This window comes from Mastacembelus armatus, chromosome 15 (assembly GCF_900324485.2).
Source record: "Mastacembelus armatus chromosome 15, fMasArm1.2, whole genome shotgun sequence".
In the NCBI taxonomy this organism is placed as follows: domain Eukaryota; kingdom Metazoa; phylum Chordata; class Actinopteri; order Synbranchiformes; family Mastacembelidae; genus Mastacembelus; species Mastacembelus armatus.
In genome coordinates, this window is record NC_046647.1 from 13,915,066 (window position 1) to 13,940,393 (window position 25,328).

Genomic DNA, 25,328 nt, shown 5'->3' on the forward strand with positions numbered 1-25,328 from the left:
TCTGTCTGGTGTTTTGGTGCACCCATTGATAAAGGTGGTCTATCCATTTGAATTTCAGAGCGGTTTTTCAAGGCATATGGACCTATTCTTGAAATTTTAGTACGAGATGTGACATTTCAACCGTGGAGGTAAATATTGCTCTTGCACAGGTATGGTCTTCATGCAGTTTGATGATCAAGCTGGAAATGAGAGGCGCATTAAAATCAAATCATGACTTTTCCAAGGTTAAAGCATCAAATGGCAGCTTTTGGTCCTGTACCCTGCACATTATTGTTGTTGAGTAGAAATGCAGCAGGATTTAGTTGGTCATATGTTGAGAAATTAGTCGTTATTGTTGTTTGTGAAAGGGATTCATTTAGACACTAATGATAGCAATTTGCAGGAGAGGGCATGCATTAAGGTCTTAAGCATGACCGATGTCAAACGTGTGTATTCTCATGACAGGTGGGGGAACTAAGTAATGAGACGGTTGGTTTGGGGTAATTTTAAGAGGAGTTTTTTTTTTCACATATTCTGAGAGGTTTTAGATCATTTATTGAATTTTATACCACTTCAGTAAACAGATTACCAATCACTTTCTGCAATAACCTACTTTTTCTCAAATGTTGTGCAAGATAAAAAACATTTCTCTCACTAGACTGGAGTAGAAAAAGCAGTTTTAATCACAGCAGTATCACAGCAGAGCAGCGGACAGTCACTGGGTCTTTGCCAGAGGTTCTTTTATGTAGATGATTCCATTCAGTATCTGCCTATATTGAAATTCTCAAAGCCATTATGCATTTAAATAGTGTTTTTTAAAGTTTGAGTAAAGAGTCTGTCCTCTCAGTAAATAAGTAAAAGGTCCAAAACAAATACCAAAATTGGTGATCCCATTTAGGTTGATTCAGGCAATGAATTTTGATATGCGTGGTATCGGAACATGTGGGACAGTTTTCAATAGCCTTAGCATCCCATGACACAGCTTACTTGTTTATGATTATTTGCTCACACTATTAGTAATATTTTTTATTAGTTGACCCTGTAATACCACAGGTCAGGTCACAAGGTCATATCCAAGAGTAGTACTTATTTCTTTGGCTTCCATACTTTCTATTTCAATTACAAAATTTATTCTGTAAGGTAAGGGACAAAGAATATGGCTAATGATGGCAGGTCCCATTACAATAAGCATCTGGACTCTAGGCTTCATTCTCACATCCAATGTAAAAATATTCTGCTTGCATATACTGTGACAAATCTGCTCAACATAGCATTATTTATAATGGGTGGTTAGTCCAGCATGCCTCAGGCAATATGAGTTTTATGCCATGATGTTATTTCTACTGTGACTTACTGGACCAGCACCCCTTTATCCAGGATGTCTGATTTACAAATTAAGCTCCGTAGATACCTGAGGGGTCACTGACATTGACTGTTGTAAGATCTCAATGAATTGTACACAAGCAATTGATTAAATTGTCTTTGTTTATGTGTCTTTCCTCTTTCTCTCTCTATTTATTTATCACTGCAGGCTGTGGAAACCAACCTGGCATCCAAGGACAGTCACTGGGTCTACGCCAATGAGGTGAGGCCAGACACACAGTGTACAGTACAGTGATGTACATAAACCTGGGTGAGCTCAGATTTCCAACTGCTCCCAAGGCATGCACAAAAACATGAAAACCTATAAGACTGTCAGTCTGTACACTTTCCAATTCAGTTAGATTAGCAGCACATCAATTGTTTTTATTTTATCTGGGCTGCCTCAGGGAGTGGGCCTTTATTTGATATTGTATAACTGCCCTTACTTTAACTGTTGATGTTAGTGTGTCTTTTCCCCCTCTGTACTAGTGCTGTGTGTGTCTACCGTTGACCTAAATGGTCTCCTAAAGTGGCTGTAACAGCACAAAATTCAGGTGCACTTTGTGAATACAGAACAGTGGCTTTAGCTTCAGAAACTCTGTGCTGCATTTTCATTGATTCAAAGTGATTTGGAGATAGGGGGAGTCATAGATTGGTCCAGTACTAAAAGCAGTGGATGAAAGAAATTAGATAAAAGGTTGCTCCCAGTTGATTTACCTGAAATATTAACGCTGGTGCACCTAATAGTTCTCTCTCTAAAACATGCACATACATTAACGTCTGTGCATTTTAATGAAATATCTACCCTTTACAAATGTGAATGTCTAAACTCCTGCATCTAAAACACGACACACGTTGATCCATAATCTATAAAGCATAATTAATGTATGTTGCCTAAATACCCATGTTGTTTAGGCAACACCCACAGAAATGTTGAGGTACTTGGGAAAAGCAGAATTTGTCAGTGTATGACAAATTGACTCGCAATACAGAAAAGAAACGTTAGTAACAGTTCACATTAGACTTTAACAAATTGCTATAATATAGTTGGCTTTTTTTTTTTTTTAGTTAGTAATTCATTTTATATTTCAGTAGCTTAAAAAGTTCCAAAAGTTAATGTGTCTGTTTAAAACTTTCTGCTTTGTGGCATTCTAAATTACCTAATTTTAGACTATAATGAGGTTTTATAAAATAACTGCCCTGTATGTTTGAAATCATTTTCACCATGGAGTTTAGTACACACATAACTGAAATATTGATTTACAGCAGCTAATGAGAGCTGGAGTTCTTGCAACTTTTTGTGTCTGGCTTCAGTCATATCATTTTGTTAATGCCTCCAGAAAGACCTTTCCAGCCTCAAACAAGGTGATAAGAGCTGTAATTCTGTAATTTAAAACAGTATTCACATACAAACCTATGCATGCATCAATTACCATAGACCTCCATCAAGACATTAGCTTTAATTGCAATAGACTCTGGGTAAGTATGAACTAATGGCATGTTAATTTCCATAGTACTCTCTTAATGGTTGATGTGATGTGGCTTACTGTGGCGTTATTACTCCCTGGTACACGTTTAAATGAGAAGAATGTGCCTGTTTGTATCTGTGAGCTATGAAATATATTCCCATTTTCCTTTTTTTGCTGTGCTTTCACTATATCCATCTGTCAATATATCATTTTCATTTTTTCTCTCCCTCTTTCTCTCTTCTGTGAAGATTGAAGATTGAAGAGTGAAGATTTGTTTTGCTTTATCCCTGTTTTTCTCTCTCGCTATAATTTTTGTTTATTTTTGTTCTCTCTCTTCTCTCTCTGAACCCCTGCCTTTCATTTCATCACCCGAGATAAGCTGCCCATGAAACTGACAATCACCTTGAATTGAGAGTAACACAGACATTTTGAAAATGCTAACAAGAAAATTCAATTACTCCTTGTGCCAGCCCATTTTTTTTTCACAGATGTTGGCCTCCACAGCTCCTGTCATGTACAGAAAAAAAACATGAACAATCTGTGCTGCTGCCATTTTCTTAATTCCCTCTTTTCTCATACAGCCCTTTAAATTCTTGTACTTTTCCCAACAGAAGTCACCATGTAAATTTCATCCAGGCATGTATCTAACTGCAAATGATGTGTCCACAATTCATGCTTATCTCTAATGTGGAAGGAGGTTTAAAGTAAGGTGCAAGCTAATTTGTTTCCATTAACTTGTGATTTGATAGAAGAAACCCCTAACATGGCTGTTGGCACAAAGTGTGTGCACAAGGTTTTTTAATGCCTTCAGGGATGTGAGAGGACAGACAAATGTGGTGATTGTTAGAAAGAGATTCTTGAATTTGTTCCTTTTTTGTATTTTATTATCTTTTATGGGATATTTTACCGACTGCATCTGTGAATCCCTTTTGCAGCAACTGTTGGTGAACTGTACTACCACCTTACTACACAGCTTTATGTACTAGATACTCTTTGGAAATCCTGTTAGCTGGACTGAAAGCTGTCCAGCTGTATCACAAAATCCTGCAGGGAAATAACAGCTTTGCTACCTCATGCCCCTGTGGAAATGTGCTCCTATTCAGCTGCCTGGTCATGACTGAGTTGTGACATTCATTTTAACCAGATGCTCTTGAGACTCACCTGCCCACCCCATCAGCTCCCCAAGGCCTCTGCCACCTTTTACACTCATCTCAGTAAAAGTGAAGTCTTACATTTCTCATGACAAGCAGTTATGCTAATCTGCCACCAGCGGCAACAGTCAGTGAAGGTAGTTGTCAAGCTAGAAATGTGATAAGGGCACAGAGTGAGATGGATAGAGACAGAAAATGATGATGAGCATGAATACAAGGTGAAAAATAATACGATGTAATGGACTTAAAGATAAACAAAAAGGTATAAGACATGCCAGGCCTAATAAGCCTTTTTAGTCAGGGTCATAAACGGTATATTTACATCCAGTACATTGAAGAGTTAAGAAAACACTAATTGGTTAAAGGCTGTAGATATTCTGTACTACAATGGAGTCTTGCAAGAGGCAGAATGAGGAATGGTAAAAAGCAGCAGAGACAGATATTATGACCTTTAGCCCCTAGGATCAGTCAAATCTTTTAAAAAAAAAACCACTACATTTTATCCTAATTTGAACAAAGCATGGTTTCTGTTATAACGGGGAAAATCCATACCTGAGCCAAACTGATTCAAGTATAACCAGGCTCCCTGCAGAGCCACAGACGTCATTATCAAAATGACATGTAAAATCATTGGAGTGCCCTTGTAATGAGTAAAAGGTTGACTGTAAAATAATCAACTTCTACTCTCAGCATAACTTTTCTTCAGTTGCAAGCATTTTTTAGTTTGAGACTAACACTAATGCATTTTAAGTCCAAAGGAGTGGGCATGAATGGTACATGGTTCATGAGCCCTCAGGATATAAAACTTATTCAACACACAAATGACCATCATAATCTTTAGCAAGATAGAGAAAAGCAACAAGACTTTATGCAAGCAAGAGGGCATAGAGATGACAGGCAGGCATATATCTCCCTAAACCACCCACTAAACTAGGGCGCTGCAGTTGCAAGCACACAGACAGCTGTATGCATCTGACACTGTCTAGTGGACTCAGATGGATTGTACATCCTAGAAGGATTTGTTGTTGTTTTTTTGCCATCAAAAACAGGACGGTGACAACTCAGAATGCTTGATGGATTAGATGGTTGTGCCTGCTGTGACAGACAGAGTCGAGGAGGATAGTCATTATATGACTGATGTCTTGGGTTAACTGCCCATCAAGCATCTGAGATGGAAACCCGTTTATATTACTATGCCTCCTACACCAGACTGTAGGACAAGGTGGATTACTGAAAGGGCCACTTATGAGATAAAGACATATTTAATTTTTCAATTAGCTTTTTGCTTATTCAGAGTACTGTATAACACTGCATTTATCAAAACACTGGATTTGCTTTTATGATCTTTTGTACCGCTAAGCACGATGAGCATCCGTGCGGAAACCTAATTCAGTTGTCAAAAAATGATGTACTAAGTCACAAACTGTGACCACTGGAGACATCCATCGTCATGGTCATAAATCTACAGGGACCCCAGACAGGCAAGTCCTTTCACCAACTGCCTTATCTAAATGTTACAGCAGTTACAGTTATAGTCATTTTGTCAGTGGGGTTAAGTGGGTAATGGAAATTATGCACAGCACGTTTCATTAAATAAGACCCACTGCACCTCCAGGCTGAAATGTATGTTTCATTGTAGCAATATAACCCTCAATACCAGTGTATGTTTACAGTAGATACTACTCTGCACTGCTTTTCCAGTTTGACTTAGTCAAACATTACTTTGTTCTGCTCAACATCACTTAGTTCAAAACTCATGTTTTAACCAGTGAAATATGTGCACAGTTGCATTAAAAATAGCAACATTAGTTCATTTAACTACAACTAAGGCCATATTTTTTGCCAAACCTCTGCCTAAAACAGACGTCTACACCATGACTGCAAAGTGTTTATGGATCGGGGATCTCTCCATGTGGTGCTCACTAAGAAGAAAGTCAAGACATGGGCCTTTTAAAAAAAAAAAAAAAAAAACTTAAAAAATGAATGAATTAATACAGAGATTTTTTTCACAGACCATCTGCATTTACAGAGAGACAGTGTGGCTCCACCAGCAAAATGAATTTTAATTAATGAGTATTAAATTTTGTGGGACACTTAAATATAAAAACTCAACCTAGTAATAAAAGCACAGAAGTGATCAAATATTTAAAGAACAAAAATCTCTGAGAGCATCAGAGATGTTTGGCAGCTTATCTCTGAAGATTGAACTTCCTGTCAGAGCTGTGGTCTCGCGGAATTGTTACGTTTCTACTGTCCTCAGGAAGAGATCTTTAGATAAGACGCATCTTCTTCCCTGGCACGTGCTGGGCATTTGATTTAAAAGCTCAGGCAGCAAAGTGCAATTTGGCATGAAATTACACTGCATTTCCAGCTGCTCAGACCATGTTATTGCAAATGCTCCTCCCTTTGTTTCTGTTTCATTTAGTTCTTCCCTTTCAGACAATGTTGCGAGCAGCTAGACTATTGTTTTTCTAACAAAATCCCAAGAATTTATGGCCACATACACAAATGCATAGTGATTAACTGGATGCAGTTGATTAAAACACACTTTATCATGCTAAATGCTATTGTAGTTGTAGCCTGTTGTCACAAAAAAGACTTTAAAAAAAAGACTCTAAACTTATTGGATGTTTGTGATACAGACAATAGGATGAGAGTTATTTGGTTCTCTCACCAGGTAACTGGATAATAAAGTAATCTTAAGGCTCTTCCTAACTAATTACTTCTTTCTCAACAATACACTTGAAAGCACATTTTAAAAAGATCAAATTAATGTCATATGTGCAGTGCTTTATTCTTTCTCCCCGATTTGCATTACTTCTCAATTTAGTTGCCTGCTGTTTCAAAAAGAACCTTAACTTGTAATTAAATTGCTGTCATGATTACCTGTAATTTCTTTTATTTATTTCCAGTGAAAGATTAATAACATTGAGTGAGCAGCACAAAGAGGATCATTTATCTGTCAGCTTAACTTTATATGATTAATGTATTCTGGCTGTCATTGAAACATGGCTTTGTTGTATTCACTTCTTCAAAAATGTGAGTGGGTTACCTCCAAGGTGATTAACATCTGAACTGATAATTGTAGATTTTAAGAGCAGTTTATGATGTTATATGCTTGTGCCAGAAATAGTATTGTGATTCCGCTTGATACAATCATATCCACTGCACCACTGAGATTAGTTATGCTTCTTTACTGCTTTTAAAATCTATGGGATGTCAACTGTTGTCAGAGGCCTTGGTGTGTAATCCTTTACAGTGCCCGTGTACTGTTGGGTGATTTTGATATTAGATATTAGCAGATATTAGATATTAACAATTAGTAATCTGTACATTATCCTCAGAGATTAAAAGGCATGAAGCTCCTCAGCCATGTCCCATTGGTCATTGTTACTGCCAGCTCAGGTTATGACATGCACCCATGATGCTGGCCAAACAGCCAAACTGGATGGCACTGAAAGTTATTAGCTTGGACACGAGGGTCCGGCTCCATGAACCATGCAGAATAATTCATCTGATTAACGTGTCACAGCAACTCATGAATATTCATACATTTCACCTGGGTGACTCTGGGGAGTCCGAAAATTGATTGTCTGCTCACCATAAAGGTGTTTTTCACTAAAAATAAAAATGTCTATGTCCTATGACATGAGACATGTACAGTCAGTTTCAAGTCAGGAAAAGAAAAGAGAATTTTAAAGGAAGTTAAACCCTGATTTGGACAATGCTAAACATTAAGACTGACTGTGAGCTAAAATGAAGATAAACAAACAAAGACAAATAAGAATGATGGCAATATAATAAGACACTTGGAAGTACTTAAGGATGAATGGCACTATACACAGACAGAAACCAGGAGAGAAATGAACACTGATGTCGTACCTAGATAGAAGACATTTCGGTTGTTTTTCAGTCATACTTCACATGCACCTGATGGGACTGATATATTTCTATTTGAACCAATCCAGCTGTTTATTGAAGTAATGTTTGACTCTGGTTGTATAGCCCAAAATAGGGCCCGGAGCATATTTTTATAATTTACATTTATTTTCCTGTGTTTTACAGTCACCCCCATGGTGCCTGTGCATAGTGCTCGGAGCACTTTTAAAATGCAGGTGACCTATAACCCTGCACTGTGGCTAAATGCCCCATTGTGTAGACACACACAGAGCACCAGAGCTGCTGCTGCTCTATTAGGGTGCTGCTTATGCTATCCCTTCTGTGCAGATACAGGGTGAGTGAGAGCAGAGAACAGCAGAAGCAACAGGAAGGCTGATGCAAATGGGAGAGATAAAAATGTCTGATCAGGAAAACCGATAGAGAGCACAGATTCAGGCATGTGTGGTAAAGGACTATATCAACCCCGAGCTTCTTATGTCTTGACCCAACAGTAACCTCACAGTTTTATTGTCAGATAGTATATGGACCCAGTGTTTCCCTAGAGCCTCGCTGTCTGCCTCTGCATTGACCATTGTCCTGCTCTGGAGACCAGCAGGCAGCTCAATGTCTCATGAATATTGAACAGACTCTTCACAGGGTAGATCTCCACTGACCTCCACACATGTATCTCCCCACAGAAGTAGGTCAAGGGTCACCTGCACTATTATTATGAGGGATATATATATATATATATATATATAATGGTCATTGGTTTGTCAGTCTAATCTGATATTTTAATAAAGAGCGATGCAAATTCCCCCAAGGTTTTGTTTCTAATCCATATTTTCATTGACAGCTGCTTTTCAAAAACTGCATATTCATGTTTTGTGTGATTATTTCTGACTAAACAAAAATCCCAATCTGAATATAAAGTACCACTGCACAAGACTTAAACTAAACTCGTGCTGTTGTCCTCACTTTTTAGGAGGTGAGTGATGCAGACATCATGGAGCTGGTTCATAGCTCCCTGGGGCGGATGACCATCATTCGTCAGACCTTTCCATTGTGGAGGGACACAAACGTACGCTGTATGAGGAACAATCACCGCATCTCCTCCCTGCTCTGTGACCCGCAGGAAGGCTATCTGCAGTCCCTGGAGGTAAAGTCCACTCACTATTTACTACTGAAGTTCCTGAAATATTGTTACTCAGAACACGGTGGTTTGTCATGGCTTCAGAATCCTAATAGAAAATGTTTTAGAATTCTTTTAATTTCTCAGGATATAGATATGCATCAAAGTACATGATAGACAGTCACGGGATATGTCCATCCATTTTTTTCAAGCCACAAAATTCTCCATGCAAATGCTCAAAATGAGGCAGATTCAACTTCATCAAGATAAGCTACACTGAGAGGAGATTTTGAACTTTGAGGACATGGAAGCAGTATGATGGAGGAGGCTGTTCTGAGTATTTGACTAGTGGCAAGGTTGTGTTTTTTTCTCTTGTTTTTATGTCTTTTGTTGTGAGTATTTATAGGACAGCCACTTTGTGCTTTAGGAACAGCCAGCATGTTTCATCCACTTTCTCCAGCTGCCAAGAGGAGAGAGAGGCACTTGTTATCAGCCAGAGAGACAGAACTATAAAACAAGTTTGGTGTGGTCCTTTTTCATGCTGTATACAGTGTATGGAGCACTGTATGCATGATTCCTGCTTGATCATGTTTTTTTTCCCATATTTTCCGTCATGACATTACAGCATAAGATAGCATGATATGCATTCAGTCATGATGTAGACAAGCATCTGCCAAGTGCCATGCGAAGGCAAATATTAGCTGATTATGTGTGCAACTGAATATAGATTAAAGTCCCTAGATAAAGTAATTATGAGGCACATGAAAGTCCATGAATATAAATGACTGCAGCTCAAAGTGACTGGGGAATAAGTGGTGGAGCAGTGTAAAATATTATTTTAAAGTAAATAAAAGCTTTTTTTAGAGCATATCAAACAGTTAATATACCTAAACTGTAAATAACCTGAACCAATATATATTTATTAAGAAACTGCTGAGATACCTGCAGGTTAACAACGTCTTCTCTAATGGAAAGTACTGACTGCTCTAAAAAAGATTATACCGTTTATGATTTGCATTAAGGATTTGTCGTCCAGGAACCCAACCTAATGTAAATGACAGTGAGTGTCAATACAGATGAAATGCCCTTCAGTTCCATCACAGGTTTGTTATCTCTCTAATACCCTGTGTGGGTTTTCATAGGCACATTACTTACTCTGCCACTTATTATTTTGTACTGAAATTTAAGATTGCCTGCTTACACCTCTTGGACATGTCTTTTGCTCAGTCCATCTGGACTGCAGTGGATATGTTCCCTCTAACTCTGCTGAAAATTTCACATTTCACATTTTTACCCATACTCCAGACAGATGGCAAAACCATGTGGTGTGTGCACCAACTAGTTCTCAATAATTCATATGAAAGAGGGTTAAATATTGGTTAATCGCAGTTCAAGCATTCATCAGAAGAGTTAAACACTGAGGAGATTATGGTTATTTCCTGTACCAGTCCCTCAGCTGTGGCGAGGAATTAGTACAATCTCAGACCTCCAGAGATACTGAATTGCATTTCACCTGAATTTAAACTCTGAATGACCTTGAGACAACTGAACTTGAATGATGTCTTGCCACTGAAAGACTTGGAGTGAAGCCTAAACATGTCACCAAGTGAATGCCCGCCATTGCAGCTATTATAGTATTGTTTCCATGGATCTTCTACAGTGGGAGGATTTGACGTGCTTGAGCCAGAGGACCTATCAAATCTGCTGTCACACCAAGGCAGGCCATGAGTCCTGACAGGCAGACAGCTGAGCTGATGGCAGCTCTGAAATGCATTAGATGGAGAATCAAGCTGAAATAATTTCTGTTTTGCCACACTCTTGATTTCAGATCAGCCCATTGTACTTTGTCATTATAGCGTGGTACGTTGCATATTGTTTCACCAACTGCAGGTAGATTGTTCAGCAAATCAGCCTCAGTGCTTCACTACAAAGTGCAAATGTGGACATTGGTAGTGAAGATGCTGCTGATGCACTGTCATTCTTCAGCATTGTAATAAAGAACACAACTGGATCTTCATCTCACCACCAAAAGGCAGCTGTGACACAGTCAAGTAAATGAAAAATTCCCAATGCATTTCAAGGCAGAAAGCAAGAAAACAAGCTTTTATTACCCACAGAAAAAAATTTCCTTTTCAACCATCCAACCAGACTGAAAGACAACAGTTTTTTTTTTTCTTTTTTGCTGCATCATCCACACAGTTTCACTATAGAGCTGTGTGATATATCTGGGGGCCCTAAAAATAATATTTTTTTTAGCTATTTATTTTTTTGGTATCCAGTTTGTGTGCTGTTATGTGTTGCACAATTCAATCTTGACAGCAAAATCCAAGAATGCATTGATTGAAAATCCTTGCCTTTTTCCCTAACAGGTGTCCAATCTCTACCTGTATGATAGTGTTTTGATGTTGGCCAACGCCTTCTACAGGAAACTGGAGGACAGAAAATGGCACAGCATGGCCAGCCTTAACTGTATGAGGAAGTCCACCAAACCATGGAATGGAGGCTGGTCCATGCTAGACACTATCCAAAAGGTATTTGAGTTTTAGTTGGTTTTTTTTTTTGTTTGTTTGTTTTTGTTTTTTTGTTTGTTTGTTTGTTTGTGGCGGCGTGCCATTTTATAAGAAATTGAGTGAACCCTGAGACTTATCAGATTCCCATTCATTTTTCTTTAATACAGTCTGGGTTTTTTCAGCTGATTTTTAAATATGATCTCCAGTAGGAGCAGATTCTGAGCTTTGATGCTTGTGTAACACTTTTGTCACTGAAATAAGGCTGCATACACTAGAGAATGGCTTAGTTTCATCCATTTCGATCTGATAATAGAATTTTTCATTGCTGCAGAGAGTCACACTGGTTTACTCTCAGATGTGACATAACATGTCCAAGCAGGTCACTGAGAAATAACAAAGCACAAGTGCTCTCTCCAGAATTTTGGTGGTGTCACTCAAACCGAACTGTAAACTAACTTAAATTGATTTTATTCCCATTTGAGATTATTCTTTCAAAAATGCACAGATATTTTACCTCGGCAACAAAGCACTGCTTATCTGTAATAATGTTAAATCTCACAGTTCAGAAAATGTGACAGCTCAGTTTTATTAGTTTTCATTTCTTTCTATACATATGGTATGGTGCTACATACAGACAGACATAAGAAAGGTAATTAAAGCAACGCAAACATTTATTTTCACTAAACTGTCATGAAAAATATAACACATCAAAGGAGGTTATACAATGTACTAATTAATACTTATTATTTTAGGTACTAATTAAACCCTGGAGGCTTTTTTTTTTCTTTTCCACACCTGCAGAACAAAAACAGAAATAAAATAAAACGCCAACACCCCTGCTCTGTTCTGTTGTGACATTTTCACACTATTTTCTGTTGTTGTGGCTACAGGGCCGGATCAGTGGGCTGACAGGACTGATGGACTTCCGCGCTGAAGGCTCTAATTCTCATGTGCAGTTTGAGATACTTGGAACCAGCTACAGTGAGACTTTTGGGAAAGATGTCAAACGGGTGAGTTTAATATTTTAGATATATTTTGTTGTTGATAATATTTTTTGATGTTGTAAGCCCGATGTTATGGTGTGGCGAATAGCTTGTATTAAATTTGATGTTTTATGTGCACATACTTTTGGTTTTTGAGCTTAGCTTAGCTCAGAGACAGTGGTCTATTTTTTTTTTTCTTTCCAGCATGAAAGAAATAACCATGTAGCTGCTACTTGTAACTGGAGCAGGGTGCCCCACATTTCCCATTTCACAAAGTAAAGTGACTATGCTGTGTCATAGTTATCCCTTGTATGCTTTAGATCACAGGCCACTCAATTAGACTGTCTCTATAGTCCTCTATAGAAGCTTTTTAATTGCAATTTTGCATGTTCTTGCATAACTGTACATTCTGTAGGGCTTGAGGAAACAGCAGGTACTGTGAAACTGCTGATGAAACCGCTTTTCTTAGATTTGTCTCAATCTGACCACTTACTGTGTAAATTACCCAATTCGAGCCCTCAAGAACTGGTGTCCTGCAGGATTTTGTTCTTTTCTAATGCTGAATTATGCAGACCTGTTGTCAGCTATGTACTGTACATACCAGGTGTGGGTTGTTTATTACCAGTGGTACAACAGTCCTGCAGGACACCTGTTCTTGAGGATCCAACTTGAGCACCACTATTAGAAACCCTGATAGTGCTCCTGTGGCGTGCCCAGTAAAACAAATACTTTGTAGAATGCTTCCAGCTGTCTGCTTTTTGCATGTCCTTGTTTTTCATAGACCACTGGTTTGGTTTGGTTTGGTTTTGTTTTGTTTTTCTTGGGTGTCAGGTGAGTGCAGTTCACTTACGTGTAAGACAGAAAATCATCTGTACTCTGATCCCTTAAAGCTGTGATCCTAGGGCTTAACATTTGTCACTGAGGTGTCAGGTATTAGGGTGCCCTCTACTGGAGTTCCTGTATTAATCAGTTCTTTCTCTGTAATCTTCCATGTCACCATACCAACCATCTTGGCTTATGCCACCTGAAACTGAGTTAAGATAGATCAATGTGCTTCTTGCTACTGACAGCACACAAAAATATGTTGAGTTTTTTTGTCAGGATTTGTTTTAGGACCACGTATACATTATGTGTTTCATCTGTGGTTATGTGTTGAGCATAGACATTTTCATCTTTTGTTTATAATAAGCCAGTTATTTGAGCTGTCTGTCACTTCTTTGCTGAGAAGCTTGTCAATTTTTTCAGTGTTGCAGCGATGAAGTGAGATTTAGTACATTATTTGTACACTCTTAGCTGTAATTTGTTTGTCACCGTGGATGCCCTGATTCAGTCAGGGACTTTTGTCAAAATGAAGAGAAATTGAGTTTCTTGGCAATCTATGTAGAGAAGGACTGACCAGAAGCAGTAATGAAGATTTAATCACCACTCAGTTAAACTGAAGTCATGAAGCCAATTCATCATAATGTGGCCATTAGCATTAGATTGAAGGAGATGCACTACACATAGTGCCATGTGTTTACTCACAGGAACATACAACTGTACCATATCAGGTGCCATGCACATTGAAGCCCACCATCAGTCACACATATAAACACAGTATGACACAAAAAACAGTGGATCTCCAAAGTACATTTAAACACAAACATGTATTGTGCACACAGTTTTGGATCTCAGACACAAAGAGCATGCAGCCAGGCAAACAGAACAGAGGCCAGGGAGCACACTAACATGTGGGCGCTTGTATAGCAAAATCATTAGAAGCAGAAGGGACAGCAAGGCCAGATAATGGGATGCCAAATGCATTCAGTGCTGTTGTTCATTACCTGGCATGTCTATCTGTGTCGGCTCACTACTTGGCAGAACCATTAACTGGGAGAAAGACATAAATTCATGTACCGTTCCTCTCTAGTCCTCTATGATATGATGCTTATACAGTCTATACTTTTAGAATACTCTTTCCTTCTTGTTGGATAAAACTGGTGTGCTACTTGGTTTCCCAAACAACATCTTGCTCCTATATGTTTTTGAATGGTGTTACACAGTGGCTGTGTCGTGCACCACCCCCTGACCCACATCCACTCCAGAGCCATCCTCATTTTGTCCCCTTCTCTTTTCCTCTCATCACATCAACCATCCTCTCTTTTATGCTCACTTCTCTTTTCCCCTAACCCTTTCTCCTCATTTATAAAGCTTGGGTTTTCTCCCTCTCCATCATCGTTTATCTGCATTTGCTCCATTTTCTCCCCAGCCTGATGGCTCTTAGATGAGGCATCTTTCTACTTAGAAACTGTAATGAAGACTGAAATACTATTTCCTGGATCTGGCTACTGTGAGTTTTCTCCACTAACCAGTGCTGCTGCAGAGTGATCGATGCTGTTGATGTTGTTTTGGTTTCCCCGTTGGTTCTTATTGATGTCAGCTCGTCTCTAAGCAGATATTGCTAATGACTTCCAGCTTACACGAAGCTCTTCATAGAGAGAAGTCAGTTTATTTGAATGGAATTGTTCCTCCTAGCAAAGCATCTTGCATGCATCGTGCAGCAGTTAGCTCTCCAATGTGTCCCGCAATGGCATTATTGCATTCTTCATCACATTTGTAATAACATTTGTACTATTTTATAGCAAACAAAACTGTATTACTCTAATGCTTGTACTGTATGTCTGCTTGATATTGTGCACAGTGTGTAGTCCTAAAATTTTTAGTCCTCTGGTCACAAAGTGCATGTGAAAAATAACGTCAAGTTATAAAAAATTTTACAGTAATGCTGGTTCAGTGTTCAACAGTGCCATGTAAATAGAGTGTTCTAAATTGAGCTTGAGATTTTTGATGCTCATTGTGTGCATTCATGCATGCATTCTCTTTCCTCCTATGTAGTGAAAATGGCTTTATCATTGGCAGCCTAAATCAGGCGCATCTGGTCACCAGATCCCAGCCTGATTTAAAGACCTTAAATCTAATAAAGCACACCAGAAGCAGAGTAAGCCCAATTCTGGTTTCCAACATTGGCTCAAAGCTATTCCAAGTGCTGCTAACTGTACAGAAGCTGGTTCATACCCAAAATCAGACCAAGTTCATACCCCTAGAACCTTGCCAAATCTGGAAGCCAGTTCCAGGCTCACATTTGGTCTTCTGGTACCAAAACACAGCCAAGTCTACTGATACTTGGTTGCAATCTGCTCTGATCTGACAGTTTTCTTACCCCCTTCAACCAGTGATAACTAATGCATTCATAAGTGCAAGTTGTAGTCACATGAGCTCCTTGTAGTCATTCTGTGTTGCAACATAGAATTTTGTATAACAGTAATAATGTAGCATGATGAACTATCACTATGCACAAATTGCCTTTTTCTGAGTCTGCATTAAGAAAGAAAACATAAACTTGTAGTACCCACTAATGGCTATTCCTGCTGCCACACTGGCAAAAGGAGATTCTCCTGAGAATCTCAAATAATTGGATGAAATGTAAATGATATTTCTCCACATCCCTTACTTTATTTTCTCATGTGCTCCAGCCCATCATAAAAACACAACTGAACGAACATTACCAAGCCTATAGCCAGAATTTATTTAAATGCACATCATGAGCTTCAGTACCTGCTCCCTGTTGCTCTCACTTCACAAGGTGAAGCGAAAAATAAGTTTCAGTCCAAAAAAGGATACAAGTTGAAAACAGAATAAGTAATTTACTTTATAATGGCAGGTTCAGAGTTGTACATTCACTTTTAGACTGTGCAACAATATTTTTGAAGCTTCCACAGTATGCAATGAACCTACAGATCTCTTTCTTTCTTCAGTTCTTACGTGCAGTGCAACATAACTTATACTGAAACAGAGGAGAGGATAGAGGATAACTCTGCCTGCTTATATACTGCACTGATCCAACCACTGATACATCTGTATCAGTGGTTGGATTGTGTCTAGTCCTTTCTGAGGTAACACATTGTGTTTAAAAGCAAGATATATTGAGCACATATATTAAATACATGCAGGAGTAAAGAAAAAACTGAAATAAATGTGTTCACCAAGTGCTTTTAATTTCATGGTGGTTTTATTGCATTTTCGGAATTATTTCAATAGAGGAAAGAACTCACTTCATCTTTAATGTTTCATTTCCTTCTTTTCTCATTTCTTTTTACTCTAACATAGTGGTGCAAAGTGAATTGTACCTCATGTTGCTTATTAGAGGTTAGAGTGTTAGACTGGCTCCATGTCTGACCAGCTCATCTCTAGTATATCAGGACAGATCAGATGTCTCCCTGGTTGATTAATTCAAGTACTGCTTATTTTTCTCTGTGTTCCTGATGATTAGAGATAACAACTGCACCATTCAGGTTTTTCTGCAGAGATGGAGAACATGAGGTGTAACATAATATATGATAATAAAAGACCATGGATGCAGTTGTACAGACACAGTATCATCACATGGACGCCCACATGCATATTTATTAAGGACATGTATTCAGTACTTGCTCTTCCCCAACCCCTGATGCAATAAATGGTAGTTAATTGATGGGTAGTAAGAATAATGGAGTCAGCCACACATGTGGTGACTCACTTGACACAAGACCCAATCATAAATAAAACAAGCAATTAGCCTGTGACATGTATGTTCAACATACAGTACAGTCTTGTCAATCTAGCTGGAGTAGCAGACAAAGTGGCATTCAATAAGAAGCTCTATAACATGATGGGCTTGTCAATATGTAAGCACCTTGCAGACTAAACTAGCAAAGGACATGAAAAGCAGAAGAGCTGCAACTAGCTCAAACTATAGTTCCACATCTATAATGATGCAGTTGAAAGGGCTCCATGAAAGGAAAGTGCTTTCTATGAGATTTTTTGGAGACAGTGTAATTGAGAGAGCAGTGACACTATGAATCTATGGCTATTTGACTTCTATCCCTTTTGTCATTTTCAAATACTCATTGACATTTACCCAGACCCATTAGAGATAATTATTTAAAGGTATTGAGCCTCATAACCGTTGGTTTAATAGCACTCCTGTTATTGTGACTTTTTTAAAGGGATAGTGCAAAATCGCATTAGCACAATATTTTCTAATTTGCTAGAGATTTCAAGGGAAACAACTGGATGTGTTGATCTCACAGAAGGAACCCTCTTAGTGACTGATTGTTATGAATACTTATAGGAAGGCTATCTTAAATCTGCAAATGAAATTACATCCTAGTTCACCATCATGTCCATGAAAATCTCAAACTATATGTTTTTCTTATTTTTCACAGGAAGATACTGTAACTGTATGATGTGATTGAATTTAAGAATAAAGCATTTATTCAACCACAAGGATTTTCAAAGTTAGTAAAGCCACCGTGTGTCCAGTCAAGTGTTATTCGTTCCTATGCAGGTGACTTTGCCGTATGTATGTACTGTTTGTGACCTTCCCAGTGGCATGTTGGTGTGCAAAGCTCTGTGAAGTAGAAGTGTTCCTCTTTAGTGTTCTTCAGTTTACAGAGCAGAGATTGCTCAGTGTTTTTCACCGAAGACGTAGCTGCTCAAGGAGAAAATAGCCCCCTGTGAAGCAGGCAACAGAGACTGACATTTTGCCTCTACACACACAAACACAGAGTGGACTCAGTCACATATATCCAAATACGCAGACGAACAAGTAGACAAGCTATTATAATTAGGTTGTGCAGTGGTTGCCTATGAAATTGTACTTATTATCCACATATGGCTCAATATTTACTGTCACAGCAATCCTGTTTCACATTTTTCTGAGCAAGTGCAGTGCAGCAACAGCTTAGCTCTGGTGTACAGAAAGACATATAAATGCACTGACAATGAACAGCTCTATGAACACCTGATCTCCATATCATTGGCATGCACACAGCACTTAGATAAAGACTCTTAGGCACATTTCATGTGTGACATCCTGCATAGATGTTTATGTACACCCACACAAGCTGGTGGGTTATAAACATGATTCAGTATCAGTTTGCAGTGAAGCTATACATAGCAATGCAGTGTAATTTGTTAAGCCTGAGTATTAGGAAGATCAAATGCTCTTCAAATGGTTTATGAAGAACAAAAGATTTAACAGATAATAAAATATTCTTCTGAAGTTTTTAAAAGCTTCTTTCATTACCTCACATGCCTCTTTTTATTCACATTTCCAGTTGCTTTTTTGTGCCTGTAGTAACTGTTGTCTTCTCCTGATTGTACAATCATTTGAGATTTCAAGTCTGCCTTTGCAAATAGTGTCAGTGACAGCAATGTTTTTTCATTTTGTTTTTGTCATCATTCTCAACTGCTACAGTAACAGATGGAAGATCACAAGAATACAAAATTCTGTTTATAAAGCAACAATGTGATTCTGTTTCTGGTATTTCCATGACCAAATTAAACTGAGTATGTCCAGTCAAGTAAAAAAGAAAAGGATCCTCAATATTTGATGAAGCAGTTCAAAGTTAAGTGCATGACTTCTGATGAAATCTTGAAGCTTAAAAATATCTACCTCTGTTCACAGTTTTGATCTCCGGTACCTCTTTCTGCTCAATATTGAATGAAATGTTCAGAGGCATGTTCTTAAAACCCAACAGTCCTTCAGCATTTTGATGAAAATTACTTATATAAGCTGCCTATTAAGATTCAGCAGGATGTAATTGTGCCAAAACTAGTCAAAACTGTTTCTGAGTGCTGCAACAGTTTGGCAGCAGTTATATTCAGAATCAGTGCTTCATGTAAATAACAAGCATGTAACAGAATGTTGCTGCAATATACCTTCTTTATCAAACCATAATTATCCTAAATGAAAAGCTAAATCAAAGACAAAAAATACTATAATTACCATAACATAATTACCATAACATCTATAGCTATAGAATGCATTTTGCATACCTTTAAAAGCATACTGCTTTTTAATGTTTCTCTGTTTTGTGGCATACAGTGCGTTTTGTAGAAAGGGTATTTGGAGTCTGCTACCTGCATAAAGGACAGGTGTTCTAGAGACTTGGTTGTTCTGTGGCCAGAAAGGCATGTTGTTTGGCCTTGGGCCACCATTCTTGTCCTGTCAGCTCAAATCTCAAAGACCACTCCAAATGACGTGTCAGATCCTTGAGAATCCTTGTTCACATAGCAGCCCTGATTAAGAATTTAGCTTCACAACATGAGACATGGCTCAAAACGTCAACAGCGTGGAATGAGCATCATAAAAGATGAGGGATAGTTTGTGCCATGTATTGAGTCACAGAATGTCAGGGTGATTACTTCACATGCAGCTCATTCACTTTGTTTTTCTTCTGCACAGTATTCCTTCTGGAATTCAGTTGGTGATAGATTTTTTAATGAGCTGTTTGACATGTATGCTTCTCAGAGAACTGCACTTGAACTGCTTTTCCTTTTTTTTCTTTTTTTACCTTTGTCACCTGTCTGATTTATTTTTTTTTTCTTCTTCTTATTAGCTGGCATCTTGGGACGCTATTCGTGGTTTGAATGGTAGCCTGAAGGAGAATCGAATAGAGAGCGGCATGCAGGGAGTAACGCTAAAGATTGTAACATTACTGGTAAGTTGTGGGAGTACTCTGAATCTATTAACATTTAACACTTGACCTGAGTAGGCAAATATCTGAGTCAAAAAAAAACAAATACCACACTATTGAGGCAAACACATTTTAGTCCAGGTTTAGGTTCTTTACACCCACAATAAAACAATAGTTCTTGGAAACACTTGGTCAAGCATAATAGTGTGAATCCTCGTTTTAACAGTAAAATAGTTTTAACTCATAAATTCATTTTTATTGTGGTTTCGTGGTAGTAATAAGAAGTTGCCTTGCTTTCCGAATGTTAAGCTATTAGTTTTTATGCTGTTTTTTTTTCCTACAGCTGATTCACAATAAAACAATGTGCATAATAAGTGGACAAACAGCAACAGGATGTCAACATATAAAAACAAGCACAGCAGGGGAAAGAAAGCTTCTAAAGTGAAATATTATTCAATGTAAAAGTTATGGTGATCGTGTAATTGTGCCTCTTAGTAGTGAAGGTAACTACATTTCTTACTGTTATTGAATAATTTACAGTATTATACTGTACAAACGCTCCAGGAAAGATACAATTATAGGCTCTACTTGGGTCAATGAGCTCTCATCACAAGTGGATGGAGAACAAGTGAAAAATAAGATCTTAAAGAATTACACCTCCTATAATCTACTTAACACCATGTGGCCACACTTGCCTCCATTTTCTCTCTTGAAAAAAGTTGTCTTCTCCTGTGAATCCTCTCCTGGGTATCAGAAGGCTATTAAAAATCAACTCCACATTGAAGCAGCAAAGTCTCTTTCATCCTCCTCTCCATCTTGTGCTGCTCCTCCCCCTATGTCAGTTTTTCCTCTTCTTCACAGATGATTTACCTGTAGCATATTTATTCACATAAGTTCTTCTCAGCTCTCCCATGGCATTGGCACTTAATCAAGTAATTTTCCACTGCCCACTTGAACACCCCTGTCTCCTCTCCCTGTCCCTCTCCTCTTGTCCTCTTCAGCTCTCTTTATTTCTCCTTCACCAATTTACTTCTGAACTGCACTTTCAACCCTTAAAGAAAAACTATCGTTGGATGCAATAAATTTTAAATGGCAATTTCCACGTTGATGAACCATAGCAGTTGCCATGGCGCTCTGTGTTACAGGTCAACAGTTGCTGCGGAAACAATTTTATTAAGATGGAGTTTAGCTTAGATCACCTTCAAAGCTCTTCATAAAGGTGTCACCCCAAAGTTTTTAAGATGACTGAATGTGTCCTCGCCTCGATCGCTGAACGGGTCCAGAGGAGATTATGGTTTATCTTGATAAATGACATGCCTGTGATTAAATGTGCACATACTGTGCTCTTTTCCTTATGTTTGAGGGATCAATCTTAGCCTTGAGACAAAATCCACACAGATTTACAGTTCCCGGTATTATATGTTAGTGACGTATTTCCATAAAACTCCTTTAACCCATGATGTGATATTTATTCATACAGGAAGAACCTTTTGTGATGGTGGCAGAAAACATCCTGGGCCAACCCAAGAGATACAAAGGTTTCTCGATTGACGTCTTGGATGCCCTTGCTAAGGTCCTGGGCTTTAAGTATGACATCTACCAAGTGGGAGATGGGAAGTATGGCTCAGCACTCCCTAATGGATCCTGGAATGGGATGATTGGAGAACTCATTGGCAAGGTTGGTGCTTTCTTTTTATTCAGCCAGCAAATGTCCAGCCCTGTGTTAGACTGGTGATCTGTGAAGGGTGTATCCCACCTTTTTGCCCAGTATCAGATGGGATTGGCTCTATCCGCCACCAGCTAAACGGTGTATGAATGAATGAATGAATAAATGTCCAGTCCAAATCTTTGTTTTGGGAATTATGCCACCTTGTCCTGTTTTGAAATGAAAGCCCACTTATTAGGCTCAGTAAGTGGAAAATACCAGTAAAACGTTGCAGTAACCTCTATCTGCTAATCAGTTTCTGCCAGTGGAAGATGTCAGATTAATTTAACCGGGTTAGAGTTCTGCTTTTTAGAGGGAAACTGACAATTATTACAGGTCATAGTAATAATAAGAATTTAACTCCCTTTTAAGGAGGTAGAAATTGGCACATTTTTCATTACATAAAATAAATTTTATCTTTTTATACACTTCAATTCTTGGAGAAAGGTATAGTACCTACCTCATAAAGGTTACATCCTTCTGTTGAGAATTTGAGAGGATTTATTACCATAAGGTAACATAACCATAAGGTCATTTTTGTACTATTGTTTATCTGAGAGAGCTGAGTTGTGATGTACAGTGATGGAAGCTCTAGATATACGGCATCGAGAGAAAAGGGGTATTTTAAAATAAAAATGTGGATTGATGGAAGTTCTTGAAGTATTATGTTACAAAACCTGAATAAGTTTCTTCTAATTGGAAAATCACGTGCAGAAAACATTTTCTTCCCATAATTCCGTTATCTTTGGGGTGTTATGTTAAAAAAGACAGCAGTCGTATTGTGCTCATTGAAAAACAATGGATTTCTAAGATAAAGAAGCACAGATCTTATTAGAAATGATATTTAAGTACAATGGAAGCTCATTGGAAAACTGAAAACTGAGCAAGATCAAGACACGAGAGCTAATGCAACATATTCCCCCAAATGAAGCGTCTTCAATACTTGGAGGTCAGATATGTATATCTCCATTAGATGTCTGACATCTCATAAAAGTCTAAAACACTGTTCTGTTGTTGCACAAAGAAATGTTATAAAGTTAGAGAAATGTGAACATATAACTCTTCATCCACAGCGAGCTGACTTGGCCATATCAGCCATCACCATCACTCCGGAGCGTGAGAGTGTGGTGGATTTCAGCAAGCGCTACCTGGACTTTTCAGTGGGAATCCTGATGCGCAAGCCAGAGGAAAAGATCAACATTTTTTCCTTACTGGCACCATTTGACCTGGCGGTGTGGGCCTGCATCGCCGCAGCCATCCCCGTGGTCGGCATCATGATCTTCCTGCTCAGGCGCATCCAAGCAGTGCGCTGTCAGAACAGTACGGGGGGTCATCCGCCGCCTTCGGTCTCCACTTCACTTCAGAGTGCCATCTGGATTGTCTATGGTGCTTTTGTGCAACAAGGTGGGTAATGTAGTTTCAGTCTGGCAATCACTACATTCAAGGACAGTCTTTACAATTCACAAAGACACTACCACTCAAAGCTTTGGACACACTTTCTCATTCAACTCAACTGAAAAGTGTCTTAGTACTTACCATTTCTCTATTTCAAGGTGTGTCAACTCTTATAAGTTAGCGTGACGTTCGGTGGAATGAAAATCTGTTTGCTCTTGGCCTTAATGAAGGCACATTGTTGAACACACAGCAACAGTCATGCAGTTCTCAGATGAGGAAACTAAATCTAAAGAGAACAAAAGGGGAATTGGGGAAAAAATGAAAACTACTTCAAGGGATTAAAGAGAAGATTAAATAAAATAAGAGCAATCAATTAAAACACACATGAGATTGTCAGAATACACCAAATGCTGATTCAGTAGTGTGTCCGTTTGAACCACAATGCCCACTCTAGCAATTTCTAAAGGTGCCCTTGTCAATGCAACCATCCCATCTTTGGGTCTGGTCTAGATCCAGGTATGTCCAGTTTGGATAAATGACTACTTCAGCAACTGATGTTAAAGCCTGAACTCCATCTATCAAAGTCTGGCGCACTGCCCAAAAGCCTTTTTTTAACCCAGCATCCATTTTAGTTCGAGAAAAGCAAAATTCCATGTCTTTGCGATTCCTTTTTTCACCTTCTGGTTTCTGCATGGCATTTCAATATTATCTTTCCGTTTTAGTCAAGTTGATTGCTTTTTTTTTCCCCTAGCGATGACATAGGTCACGTTGATATAAATCTGAATCTGATGGCTGATATCTACATTAATATGCCTTTGTCAGAGAATAAACTGATTTTATGATGATATGCCAACACTTTGTTTGGGTTGGGTTTTGTTGTGTGTTCAATGCAGTTTAAACTATCCACCCAGACACACTGGCTTTCCTCAATGCCATTTTCAAACAGAGACTGCCCGTTTTTTGTTTTATAAGGAGGTCAGGTAGAGGTTGTGAATAATCAGAAACTGTTTAAGAGAACTGATGAAAATAACCTTTTCCTATGATTTGAGAGTTTTATCAATTTACTTCAAAGATTAAAAGAGATTGCACCACAGTGAACCTTTGCAGTAGGGTAGGATCCAGTAAAATTTTAAGATGCACATTTCACATTTGATGACCTTAAGAAATCAGTCAAAGCCATATGTAATAAAAATGTCTGATGCCGGAGTGCTATGCATCTGACAAGGCCTTCATTTTTTTTCTTTTTTCTGAGCACTCCTAAGGGCGCAGCTGTGTTGACTGTGACACTTTCAGACAAATATGTTTTCATTACATTTCACACTCCTGAATCTTTGAGATGACATTTCTCTGGCTTTATCCCACAAAATTAGAATGTGTGCTGAAATTTCTTTCATGCACCTTATAAGCTGTTTTTGGATATTTGGAGAAAGAAAAAAAAAAGAGTATGACAGAGAAAAAGTAACGATAGCAAAGCTCACATGACAGACCACCTTTAGTCAAAGAAAACAAGGAAAGCATTAGATGAAAGGACTGGATGAAAAATGAATATTAATCAGTACCATGCTGTGAAAAAACTGGATTGGGATGTGTAACGGAACGTAAAAGAATGCTTATTGTATTTTGGGGTGTATGGGTTTCAACTCACAAATCCCTTGAGGGAAGTAAGTAATGATGACATACTGGAATTACAGAAAATCATCATGTTTACAGTTGAATGCTCCAATGTTTTGTGGAACCATGACTTTTATCACAAAAGTGAGAAATTACCACTTGCAGCAGCTTCAATACCAATGCCATGTGATTAGATCATTCACTCCTAATTGGTTAACTCTCTGTTTACCAATCCATTAGGCAAATGTTCAAGCCTAGAAAAAAGAAGTAGGCTCGAACAAAATGTACCTCAGTACATTACAATTTTATTATTTTTTTATATGGACAAAAGGCACTGGCATTTCTTTTCATGATTAAGTATGACTACATGTTTTCTGCACTAAATCAAATCTATTTACGTACTAGACACACAAAAATAATGTTGGTACAAAGTGCTTTCTTGTAGAATTTGCCAGTCTCCTAAAAACTCGGTTCAAATGTAGGAAACAATCCAAGACACTAAAAGCACAAGCTATTAAGATACAAAGCTCTTGGCTCAATCATAATATAAACACCAACTGAAAGAATAAAATAAGGCTACAAGACCCTGATATGATAGTACACCTACACCTTTTAGCACCATTACAACTTAATACATCATATATGTTTTATAT

The 25,328-nt window shown here is 38.3% G+C and overlaps 1 protein-coding gene across 1 annotated transcript in view; it reads left to right on the forward strand.

The window, feature by feature from the left end:
- The window catches only part of grid1a (glutamate receptor, ionotropic, delta 1a), a 194,147-nt gene that overhangs the window by 155,511 nt on the left and 13,308 nt on the right, over window positions 1–25,328 (forward strand). The window contains exons 5-11 of the mRNA XM_026309551.1: window positions 1,511–1,564; window positions 8,826–8,999; window positions 11,342–11,503; window positions 12,373–12,492; window positions 19,887–19,988; window positions 21,445–21,642; window positions 22,743–23,077. Of these exons, the coding sequence (XP_026165336.1) occupies window positions 1,511–1,564; window positions 8,826–8,999; window positions 11,342–11,503; window positions 12,373–12,492; window positions 19,887–19,988; window positions 21,445–21,642; window positions 22,743–23,077 (1,145 nt within the window). The remainder of the gene's footprint in view (window positions 1–1,510; window positions 1,565–8,825; window positions 9,000–11,341; window positions 11,504–12,372; window positions 12,493–19,886; window positions 19,989–21,444; window positions 21,643–22,742; window positions 23,078–25,328) is intronic.